Raw genomic sequence first — 13,025 nt, 5'->3', positions numbered from 1 at the left:
CTTTTGCCTGGCACTCATATTTATAGGGCATGATTCAATATTTTTTTTTCTTGATAATAATACAAGTGCATTATTTCAATAATTCAACTATGCTTAGCAATTAGCATCCCCGTTTGTTTTGCCACTATCCCCATATTTATTTCCATTATGGTAAGTCGCCCAAGCCCCGTGCAAGGCTCACCCCAAAGTAATTTACGTATTTTCAAATTTTAATAAAATATAATTTCATAGTTTGCAGGTATTTTGAGATTTTTATAAAGTATAGTTTCATAATATTTTTTTTTCAATAAAAATTTAAATATGAAATTTTTCTTCAGATTTTTTTTTAAAATATATATATTATGAAAATATATTTTAAACGAGCATATAATCGTCCGTCTAGCGCCTTTGGGTTGGGGACTGAGGAAATAGTAATTAAAGTTGACTGCTTCTAAGTCTTTTCTATTTTTAACTTTTTTTTAACTATTATTTTTCGGTGTTGATGAGAGGCCCCAGGACCCAACAAAAGGTCTGTCTTTGTAAATTGTACGGTCGGTCCCGGGTAGTAATTTAACCTTTACAGCACTTTAATTCTACCAAATTTGTTGTTGGGTAATTAATTTAACTAGCATCAAAACCCGTGCGAGGCACGAGTCAAGTTCTAGTATAAATTTTAAATTTTCCAGATTTTATGGTATGTGCGATATTCATTATTTGGTGATGAATATGTTGTACTTTAACTATATAATTACCTAGTTATAGATGAAAATTATCCATAATTGAAATATTTTTATTTTGCGAAATGAGTAGTGTAGATACTTAATAGTTTACAAAATTGTGCACAATGTTTATAAACCGACTTACTTGTGTTTTTATCCATGTTTGCAAAGTATAAGAGTCAGATAGATAACAAAATTGTGGATAAAAAATTTCTTTATGTACCCAATTCATAAAAGTAGAGTTTTTTTCCAACTTACGTAGTTTCATCCATACATATCAGTTCTTGTGTGAAATATTTATTGGTACATGATGTGATTTTGGTTTGAAATGTGTATTGGTACATGATGGTCTATCTGTCAAATTTTCTTCTCTGTAATTGGGTTGATGTGTCCTGATGTTCTTCATCGATTCAACATATGTGGGAATGTTGTTTGCAATTCATTAAAGGTATGCTCTAACTTGCTTGTTTTATTTTAAATCATAAAGTAATATAATATAATTTGAATAAATAAATACAAAAAAAATATTGTGTTTAAATATTTTTGATAAGTTATAATAATTAAAATACCAAATATTTCTATAATACGCGACACGCGCACACACGTATCACGTGTATGAGTGGAAATATAAGATTAGGTGGACGCGTGATCTGATTTTCATATGTAGTAATTTATTATTATTATTATTTAACACTACTTTGAAATATAGTTCATCTATATATTATATCTAATTTATTCATATTATAATGTGAAATAATATATTATAATCCGAATTAAGATATGTAAAACTAAAACTATGATAAAAAAATTGTTAATAAATCATAAAAATAATACCAAATATTATTTCATTCACGCGGCACACACACATACCATGTGTATGATTGAAAACACAAGTAACGTAATTTCCGGTGTAATTATTTATGTATAGTAAATTTTCATTATTATTTTATTTTTACACTAAATTAAATAATTTAGAATTGTATAAAGAGACCTTATATGATACATAATATATTACAATCCGAATCAATAAGTATACAAATTTGATCAATATTAAAATATGTTAATAGAAACACAATAATTAAACTATCAAAAATTTCTTCATTCATGCGATATGCACACTCTTATAATTTGTATGATATAAAACACAAATGAGTGATTTTCAATTGGTAAGAAAATGTCTAAATTAGTGTATATACTCGATTTCGAAAGCCCTAAATATTAATTATATTTTTAAAAGTAAGCACAATGATAAGTTCATCATTATATTTTTATTCATGTGACACTTATACACACATATAATTTGCATGATTAAAAACACATGTGGGTGTTTGGTCTAGTGGTAGGAGATGTGCTAGTGGTAGGAGATGTGCAATCTAGTGTATAGACTCAAGTTCGAATCCATTTAAATAATTGTTTTTAAAAAAAAAAATTGTAAGTCTAATGAAAATTTAGACATTTTAAACTGAATAAATTGTCTTCATATTTATATGGAATAAAATGTCTCTTGAACAAATAACCCCATGTTGGGCTATCACGGGTCATTATCTAATAATGTTTTAGAATACATAGCGTATAATTTAAAAAAATTTAGTTTGTGCCGATTTTGTTAGAAATAAAGTATATAGCTCCTAATAATTTAAAATAAAGTGTACGAAAAATATCAGTGGAAACAACTTATTCTCAATAATTTTCTAACCCGTTGACTAAATTTGAAAGTAAAAAAAATACATTTTAGCTTGATAAAGCTCTGACATCATTTGTAAAAAACGGTCAAATTTTGAGTATTTTTTAGAAATTAAGTGACATTTTGATGCTGAGTTCAGAATAAGCTCAAATATATTAGTCCAAATAAAAATTTGAAATAGTTTTACCCGTAAGTACACAGAATAGTACTCGATTTATCTTATTATTGTTGACTTTTTATAACTTTACAGTCAATTTGATTAAATGACTAAAGTAGCAAATATAAAAAGAAATATATGATTAAAATTTGGAGAAAAATATCCCAAAGTACGTACTTAAGAGAGTTATATGAGCACGTAATGTATTTTTAATAGTCTAATTTTTTAATCAATTTCTGAAATCATAAAAATACCCATGCATTTAGGAGCATTTAGCCCTGAAAATATTCGTTAGTCACAATATATATAATTCCAAATATTAGCTTCTTCAAGACACACAATCATATCTAATATGTGTATGATTAACAACATATATAGTTGCGTGACTTAGTGGTATTATGTTGTTTAGAGTATTTTTAAGACTGGGTTCGATTCCCACTAAAAGCATAGCAAATATAAAAAAAGACAGATAATTAAAAATTATTCGTTATTCACCGTAGATATAATACTAAATATTAATTTCTTCAATACACACAAACATATCTAATATGTATATGATTAACAACTCATATGATTTAGTACATTAGTGGTATGCTGTTGTATAGAGTATTTGCAAGATCAGGGTTCGATTCCCACCAAAAGCATTTTTTTATATAAATGGTAACTATAAGGGCAATTTAGACATTTTAAGTTAAATAAAATGTCTCACCATTTAAATTGATTAAAATGTCTTACCAATGCCGTATGTTGGGCTAAACATAGCAAATGTAAAAAAATTTAGATAATTAAAAATTATTCGTTAGTCACGGTAGATATAATGCTAAATATTAACTTTTTCAAGACACACAAGTATATCTAATATGTATATGATTAATAACTCATATGATTTAGTATCTTAGTGGTATGTTATTGTATAGAGTATTTGCAAAACCAGAGTTCGATTCCTACCAAAAATATTTTTTTTATAAATGGTAACTATAACGGCAATTTAGACATTTTAAGCTAAATAAAATGTCTCACCATTTAAATTGAATAAAATGTCTCACCAATGTCCTATGTTGGGCTATTATAAAATGTCTCACCAATACCCAAAGTTGGGCTATTATATATATAATAATAATTATATATATAATAATAATAGATAGATAGATAATAGATTTAGCCTGTGTTAAGTTGTTGGGTTTGTCCTGTATAGTATGTGTTCATGAACATACATTAAATATTAAATTTTATAAATTTGGGATATTTTTATTGGAAAAATTGATATAAATGCAAAAAAGTTTATCAATATTTATAAGTGAAAAATCATTTAAATTTTGGCATATATCTTTTTATTGTGTACCTATAAGCACATCACATAAAAACCCTAAATTTTTCTATTTTGCCCCGTAGTAAATACATTTTTTTGCGAACTAAATAAGGATTCAAGCCGTGCTGCCCTCTTTTTCTTAATTTTTGATTTAATTTCTTGTGCATGGCCTGTGTATTGAGAACTCTTTTACTCCTATATAATTAGTGGATTCTCGTAGTTTATGTACGAATATGACCGAATACAGTCATTTCCCCTCCATTTCCTGGATTCGTTCCTTAGTATGCTTTTAACAAAACAGAGATATGTTTGGTTTGGAAGTGGGAACTTCCAAGGTTTGTAGAACACTGCACCATCAAATATATAGATTAAACCTATGATTATGGAGTATAATTGAACTGGACACAAATTTAAGAAAATATGTAAAAATAAAGTGCGTAGAGTAATAGAAACTCTTAGAGGAAAGTAGTAGATCAATTAATTTTATGTTTTAAATTTAATTATTTTAAAAATAATAAAACTAGGAGCACTTAAGAGCTGATGTCAGTCAAGGTTGATTATCGCTGGTTTAGTAGTATTACCGAAGAAGGTTAGAAAAATGAATTATTATCACGTCTGAATGAACGCCGCCTAGCCGAAAAAGAAAATGTCTAGAAGATGAACGAAAATATTTATAGCCGCCCAGCTATACGACGAATCTGGCTGCCAACTTGCACATTGGGGGATGAGCACCTGTTCAATCGGTCCCGGTGTGCAATTATCCATGTAGGTCACCATTTTATACTAATATGTTACTGTAATTGTAAATACATACATTGGTTGGGTTCAGGGGCGTAAATAAGCCAAACAATTCGTGAGCTATTTGAATTCGGCTCGTTAAAAATTCGAATTCGACTCGAAAATAATCGAGCCAAGTTTAAACTCGAGCTTTTCGAATTTTTAACCGAGTCGAACTCGAGCTTCAAATTATTCAACTCGTAAAGTTCGCGAGCCTTATCGAACCTTTATTATTTTTAATTTTTTTATTATAAATATATTTTATGTAAATATTTAATATTTATTATATATTATTTATTTTTATCGCGTCGAACTCGAGTAGAACTCGAGTCGAACCGATCATATTTTGAATTTTTTGTTAATATTTAGTGAATTAATTCGAACTTTCGAGCCGAACTCGAGCCTACCGAACCTTTTACGAGCCTAGTTTCGAACTTGAAATTAAAGGTTCGATCGAGTTCGAGCTCGAACTCCAGCCCGAACTATTTTAATCGAGCTCGAGCCGAGCATGACAGTATTCGGCTCGGCTCGGCTCGGCTCGGTTACACCCCTAGTTGGGTTGTACCTTGTACGGGGAACTCCTTAGTAGGAGAACTCATTTATTTTGTTGTAATCCTTCCACCCCTAAATAGTTAATTGTTCCTAAATAGTTGACAAATTTTTCATTACAATACCTTTTCATATATTTTCTTTTCATCTCATATTAGGTGTCTTATTTTGAATAGTCTATGCTCAACCATTTATATTTTGACCGTATATTATATTTTTTTTATAATTAAATATGATTTAAAACCTGTATCATTCGAAAATATATTTAATCATCTTCAAAATATATTTTTCGATATTCTAAGATAACATATAAATTTGTCTTAATTGCCAGTCAAAATATAGTCACTTTGACTCCATAATAATCAAAACAAGACAAATAATATGAGATAGAGGGAGTAATTTTATGATATGGATAAAAAATATATTCTAAAAACACATTAAATGTCGCATTAATTATAATTGGAATTCTTGTCCAAAGCCCAATACAAACTGGGTTGGTCAAGGCCTGTCACAGACTAAAAACGACCCAAGTCATCAAGGCCCACGAGCAGAAGTTGTCAAGGATACGGCCAAAAGGCTAGAGACATGACGTCCAACATTGACACTAACTCCTACAATGAAGGATCTAGAATCTGTTGCCTTACATGAGTCCTACTTATCATCTAAGTTGGAAACTTGTCCACCAAGTCTCGCAATACAAGACTAACCATATACTCACCTCTATATAAAAGGCTCCACCCCACAACCTAGAACTACGTTTTGGCTTAATTCTCTACTACACAGAGATACGTAGGCATCTTGCAATGACAGCCAGTCCAAGGGCGCAAGCGCAACCGTTAAAGCACGAAACTCACAAACCCTAGCATTATATACTCACGAAACCCTAATTTTTATTTCACAATTGACGTCGTCCGTGGGAAAACAACAATAACCATAGTGAACACACAGAGTAGAACTACCATTCAAACCACCAATGTAATCCCCAGGAGAACACTCTCGTCCTCCATTGAGATTCCAGCACACTCAACCTATGCCACTCAAGGTGGAGGAATTCCAGCGACGACTACTAACGCCCAACCTCAAGGGATGAATCCCCTGATCCAAGCTCCACATTTAGGGATGAATCCCCCAACTCTTCAAAGGGCAAATCTCCCTCTTCAACAATGCATGTGCCAATAAACTCTCAGCCCTTAGGGTACGAGTACTCAACCATCGTGACCATAGGAACCACCAACCCTCCATACAGGATGCCTCTGTATCCTGAGATTGGAGGAGGTGGCCCATCTAATCAAAGTGAAAGATGAAGGCGGACGTCCTATTACTCTCGTGGATTGGCTCCAATTCCTAAAGATCGAGGCTTCTCTGGATCTTACTCTACCAGAGACTCAGATTCATCAGAAGAAGAGACCGCCCCAAGGAGGAGGCGTGTTGGCAAGGAGCCCCGACATACAGGAAACCAACAGCCCCGGAGCACTGAAGGGATGATTTTGTAGGATGTACAAGAGAGGATCATGGCTCATGAAGTTGAGATCCAAAGGTTGAAGTGTGATCTGGAGATGTACCAGACACCAAGGCCCCAACATACAGCAAGACCAATGGATTTCCCCTCCTTTATAGACCTAGAAAGGCCAACACTAAGGCAAAAGGCGGTGGTCCCAATAGCTGACCCAAATGACTCGATGCCCTTAGGAGATCCTGATGATCCAAACCCTCCATTCACTGAAGAGATTATGAACTCCCACATCTCAAAAAAGTTCAAGATGCCCACCATTAAGGCGTATGATGGTACCGGAGACCTTGCAAATCATGTTAGGATGTTTTCTAATGCCTTATTGCTACAACCCGTGAATGATACTATCAAGTGTCAGGCTTTTCCTCAAACCCTGTCGGGTATGGCTCAAAGATGGTACGGTTGTCTGCCCCCTAATTTAATTGGATCCTTCAGATAGATCTGAGCCATGCCTTCATCAAATAATTTATTAGTGGCAGAGTTCACAAGAAGAGCTCGGCTTCTCTCATGGGTCTTGTCAAAGGAGCAAATGAGTCCCCTAGAGACTACATAAACCGGTTCACGAAAGAGGCCTTGAAATTCCCAGATCTAGATGACAAGGTAGCTATGATAGCCCTATAGAAAAGGACTAGTGATGAATTCTTCAATATGTCCCTAGACAAATGCCCCCTTAAAAGCATGATGCAGCTCCGGGATAGGGCCTAAAAGTATATCAAGATCAAGATTATGATGCTAATGACAAATATCCTCGAACTGGAAAAAACTCTGAATCCACTACTAGGAAGAATCAACCATCGAGGTTCACTGAGTATGCAAGATTAAACGCCCCAAGGAGTCAAATCCTCTTGGAAATTGAGAAGGATACAGAGTTTAGATGGTCGAAGCCACTAAGGGGAGAAACCGAGAAAAAAGACAACGGCTAATACTGTAGGTTCTATAGAGATGTTGGTCACGATATAAGACGATTGTAGAAAACTCAAGGATGAGATTGAGTATTTGATAAGAAGAGGAAAGTTCAGACATTTTACCAAGGGTGAAGATCCAGAAGGCCAGAAAAGTGACAATGATCGAAGAGATTACGATCGAAGGGGTAACGACCGAGATCTTAACCAATAGCCCCGAGAGCAGGTAATCAACATGATCTCAGGAGGCCCAATAGTTGTTGGGACTACAAGGAACGCTCAAAAAGCATATGCGAGAGAAGTGATAAATATAGTTAGAGAGGCGCCTAAGCATGCTAAGAATGAGAAGACGCTTGAGTTTGGCGGGCTCGACCTTGAAGGTTTAAAGTTTCCCCAAGATGATCCTCTAGTTATCACCACAATAATTGAAAATTGTCTTGTCAAAAGGGTTTTGGTCGACAACGGAGCTTCAGTAGACATTTTGTTCCACGATATGTTTCTAAGGATGGAGTACACTGACTCCCAACTGAGCCCCTCCGATGGATCCATCTACAGATTTAATGGAGTACAGTGTCAAGTAGAAGAAGCGATTCAACTTTCTGTGACTATTGGGGAAGAGCCCATAGAGGCCACACAGATGTTAAACTTTCAGGTGGTCAAAGAAACCTCTACCTACAACTCAATAATGGGGAGAACCGGGATTCATGCATTTAAGGACGCACCCTCGACCTACCACATGGTACTTAAGTTCCCAACCATAAATGGAGTCGGAAAAGAGAAAGGAGATCATAAAATGGCTTGAAGTTGTTATGTAGCGGCACTTAGGCCCGATGGAACTGGGGAAAGGTTCTCCCCGTAGAATACATGGATGTTCGTGAGAACGAAGAACTTCGGGAAAAATTAGCTGAGGACTTGGTCCCAATCCCCTTGAACTATTTAGACTAGGATAAGGTCACATATATAGGAGCATCACTGGATAAGCCCTTGAAGGGCCAACTAACTACGTTCTTGTAAAAGAACAGTGATGTATTTTCTTGGACGGTAGCTAACGTGCCTGGAATTGACCCTGACCTTATAACTCACAAGTTAAATGTTGATCCAAATCGAAAGGCTGCCAAACAGAAGAAGAGAACTTATACCCTTGATAGGCTGGAAGCCATCAAGCAGTAGGTTGAGAAGCTCCTAGACGATGGATTTATTGAGGATGTGTAATTTTCCGAGTGGTTGGCTAACCCCCGTGATGGTCAAGAAAGCTAATGGAAAGTGGAGGATGTGCATTGACTCCAATGATATAAACGATGCATGTCCAAAGGACTGATATCCCCTACCTAGGATTGATATCCCTATCGATGCCAGTACTGGGCATGAGATGCTGAGCTTCATGGATGACTTCAGCGTTTATAATCAGATCAAAATACAGAAAGACGACACCCGCAAGGTATCTTTCATAACCGAATTTGGTATCTGTTGCTATCTTGTTATGGCTTTTGGACTTAAGAATGCAGGAGCTACTTATCAGAGATTAATGAATAAGTTATTTGCCAATCTAATTGGAAAGACAATGGAGGTCTATGTTGATGACATGTTAGTCAAAAGCCTTGCCAAGGCCGATCATATTAATCACATAGAGAGGTATTTGAAGTGACGAGGCACCACAAGATGATGTTAAACCCTGTCAAATGTGCTTTTGGCGTTGGGTCTGGAAAACTCTTAGGGAACATGGTCTCGAAAAGAGGAACCGAGACCAATCCCAACAAGATCAATGTCATTATAGATATGGAGCCACCACACTCCATCAAGGATGTTCAGAAGTTGACCGGAAGAATTGCGGCTCTAGAGAGGTTTATCTTCAAGTCTGGAGACAAAAGTATGTCCTTTTTCAAAACCCTGAAGAAAGTGAAGAATTTCGAGTGGACATCAGAGAGCCAAGAGGTCTTTGAGCAACTGAAGAAGTACATGACTGAGGCCCTGTTGTTGACTCAACCTAGTCCGGAGGATATCCTTTACTTATACCTCGCGGTCTCTAAGCAAGCTGTGAGTGTTTTCCTAGTAAAGGAAGAACAGAAACTCAGAAGTCGGTCTACTATATGAGCAAGGTGCTACACAGAGCGGAGTCGAACTATTCCACCACTGAGAAGTTTGTACTTGCCATAGTCACAGCTTCGAGGAAGTTGAGACCATACTTGCAGGCCCACAAGATCGAAGTCCTGACAGACCAAACTTTGAGGAACATTCTTCACAGCCTAAAAGCAAGTGGAAGGCTTATAAAGTGGGAATACTAATGATGTATTCGACCATGAAGACTTGTACTTTGAGAGTCATGAAGGGAATACTAACTTGTTTTGATGAATGAACGTTAAACATGTTCCGAGAGAGGAAAATACCACGGACGATGCCCTATCTATGTTCGCCTAGTCTGAAATCGAGAACTACCCTAGAAGTATCTACTTCCAAGTCCTGAAGATATTTACCAAACATGTCATAAATTTGATAGCACTAATTGGTGCGTCAAGTTGTTGGGTTGATCCAATCAAGACTCACCTTGAGACTGGATAGCTCCCCGATGATGCCCAAGAGGTACGCAAATTATCGGTGAGAGGATTGAGATATTCGTTGATTGAAGGCCTTTTGTACAAAAGTTATTTCATTATTTTATACTTAAAGTACTTGAGACCTCTTGAAGCAGAGGAAGCGCTTAAGGAAGCTCATGGGGGGATATGTTGGCAACACTTGGGGGGGGGCAGGTCCCTCGCTCACAAGATAACTCATTTGGGATTTGACTGGACAAAAATGTTAGCCGATGCAAAGGTTTTTATGAAGAAATATGACAGATGACAGAGGCATGCCCCTATTGTACGACTGCCCCCAGAAGGGATTACATTCATCAGCACACCCATCCCTTTTGCAATATGGGCAATGTATATCTTGGTCCATTTGTTGTAGTATCAGGATATAGGAAATTCATCGTGGTAGCCATCGACTACTTCACAAAGTGAATTGAGGCTAAAACACTGGTGAAGTTACCCACCCAGCAGATCTCCCAATTTCTGTGGAAGAATGTGATATGCAGGTTTGGAATCCCACGCATCCTTGTCACATATAATGGGCGATAATTTGATAATGCACAGTTTATGGAGTAATATAATGATAATATCATAGAGCTTCGCTTTATCTCGGTTGTGCATCCACAGGAAAACGGGCAAACGGAGGTTGCTAACCGAATTATCCTTGATGGACTTAAGAAGCCGAATTATCCTTGATGGACTTAAGAATGGTCGAACGCTCTAGGAATACTTGGGTTGACAAACTATTGCCTATACTATGAGCATATCATACCACCTGTAAAGTGATGACTGAAGCTACCCCATTCATGTTGGCTTATAAAGCCGAAATAGTTGTACCTTTAGAGATCACCCATGGGTCGCCTAGGGTCGAAGTCTATGAATCGGAGACCAATAAAGAAGGCATGAGGCTCACTCTCGATCTCATTGACGAGGTCAGAGATGAAGCCAAAACCCTCAATGCAGAGCATCACGAAGAGCCTCCCACCATTATAATAAAAGGGTTAAAGAAAGGTTCTTTCCGCAAGGGGATTTGGTCTTAAGGAAGATTGAGACTTTAGGAGTCGGGGAAAGAGGAAAGCTAGTCCCCAACTAAGAGGGCCTTATAAGGTCAAGAAGACACTAGGATGAGGATCCTACAATCTAGAGACCTTGAATAGTGATGAAGTGCCCCGCACTTGGCATGCTTCGAACATGAATGTTTATTATGTTTAGGACTTACATGATAAGTTCCTAATATTTAGTAGTAGAAATAGAAATAAGGTCGGCGAAACCATTTTCATTTCTGTGTATGGGCTGAACCCATTATCTAAAGATATTATCTATTTATGCAAGTTTATTTATATCATCTTATCTACCAATCTATTTAAGTGCGATCATCTAATGAATGCAAGTCTCGAAGGACCAAAAGCCCAAAATAAAAGAAAAATATGAAATTGGAATAACGATGCTTAAAATAAGATTATGTGACAGCCTCAACCCCGGGGTCAGGAGTTGACGTCACCAAACACAAATACTAGAAATATAAACAACATGATTATTATTAAATAAACTAACTCGACCCCAAACCAAGATCCGATCCAGGTTCAATTATGATCCAAGCTACACATTATTACAAACCATTTATTCAAAAGTCTGACACACACACACACACACTAACTTATTCAGCAACTCATCAGACCGCATGTGGTCTGATACTAACTACCTCTGAGGAATCGGGTCCTGAAGGGGATGAGACACAGTTCTGCCAAGGTCTGATTGGTCTTCTAGGCATCTGCGATACATATATAACGGGTTGCAAGGGTGAGCATAATCACTCAACAGTACCAACATATGAATATTATGTTAAGAATAGTAATGTAAACAGTGATAGGAACAGAACTATAATCAACATGAAATCTGAAATCCGTAAATCATTCAAACAACATTATATTAAGAAAAGCTGAGACAACTGGATATCATTGTGTAGCATGCTTTTAACAAAACAAACATAGTAGTGTGTTGTGTAAGTACTAGAGTCCAATTTTAGCATGCTATCCACATTTATAAATCCACTGTATCAATTACTTATACCCTTACGAGAATCACCAAGCCAAATCAAATACGTAACGGATATGTGAAGACAGCTGATCAGGCTATCAATACCAGACGGCTCTAACTGCCATTTGTTGAGTGGAATTTATGACACTTTATTACGCTCCGTAAAGCTTTGAATTGGTGTAAATGTACTCAAGTTGTTGGTGTTTTAATGTGTTTTCTAGTATTTTTATATTTCAGGCATTATTCTAAGAATCAGGTGAATTAACATTATTTTGGTGCTAATATGGTGTTAGGATGATGTCCAAAGAATAAAGCTCCAGAAGCCAACTCGATTACAGCAGGAATTAAAGAAATTTAGAAGTTTTTCCAGAAGCATGGCGCGCCCGCGCTGGTCTAGCGCGCGACCGCGCCCATTTGTCAGAAAGCCAGCGCGCCTGCGCTGATGAAGCGCGCGGCCGCGCTGGTCGGGATCCCATAATCCTGATTCTAGTTGATTTATAATTAGAGGACTTCTATCTTGCATGGGCTACTATATAAACTCAAATAAAGGACATTTTCTTGAGAGACGGATGTACCAGAGCACAAGGAGAGCCGTAAGAAGATTGTGTTAGCACGATTCAACGAAGACGAAGAAGATCTTATTTTTACTTGTGAATCTTTGTTCTAAGTTGTAACTTGGATGCTAGTTTTCTTATTCGTAAACCTTACTCTTGTTTCGTACTTGGTTTTATTATTTATTTAGTATAAAGACTACGTTTATTATATCATGCTTTCATTGGAACCCACGTTGATGATGAGTCCGATTATGGGCTAATCGTTATTGTGGGGTTCCAACGAC

The 13,025-nt window shown here is 36.2% G+C and overlaps 1 protein-coding gene across 1 annotated transcript; it reads left to right on the top strand.

Moving 5' to 3' along the window:
• Window positions 1-7,821: 7,821 nt before the first annotated feature.
• On the top strand, window positions 7,822-9,231 carry LOC141665400 (uncharacterized). Its single transcript, XM_074471387.1, has 4 exons — window positions 7,822-8,325; window positions 8,412-8,501; window positions 8,604-8,752; window positions 8,919-9,231. The coding sequence occupies exons 1-4, from the start codon at window positions 7,822-7,824 to the stop codon at window positions 9,229-9,231; spliced, it is 1,056 nt and encodes a 351-aa protein (XP_074327488.1).
• Window positions 9,232-13,025: the final 3,794 nt, after the last annotated feature.

Source organism: Apium graveolens, chromosome 6 (assembly GCF_009905375.1).
Source record: "Apium graveolens cultivar Ventura chromosome 6, ASM990537v1, whole genome shotgun sequence".
NCBI lineage: Eukaryota > Viridiplantae > Streptophyta > Magnoliopsida > Apiales > Apiaceae > Apium > Apium graveolens.
This window is presented reverse-complemented; position numbering and strand designations above follow the sequence as displayed.

Coding starts and splice junctions, on each gene's coding strand:
- LOC141665400 (XM_074471387.1), top strand. CDS start 7,822: ATGATCTCAGGAGGCCCAATAGTTGTTGGGACTACAAGGAACGCTCAA. Junction 8,326..8,411: donor CACCCTCGACCTACCACATG/GTACTTAAGTTC, acceptor AGCGGCACTTAG/GCCCGATGGAACTGGGGAAA. Junction 8,753..8,918: donor AGGCTGGAAGCCATCAAGCA/GTAGGTTGAGAA, acceptor TCCCCTACCTAG/GATTGATATCCCTATCGATG.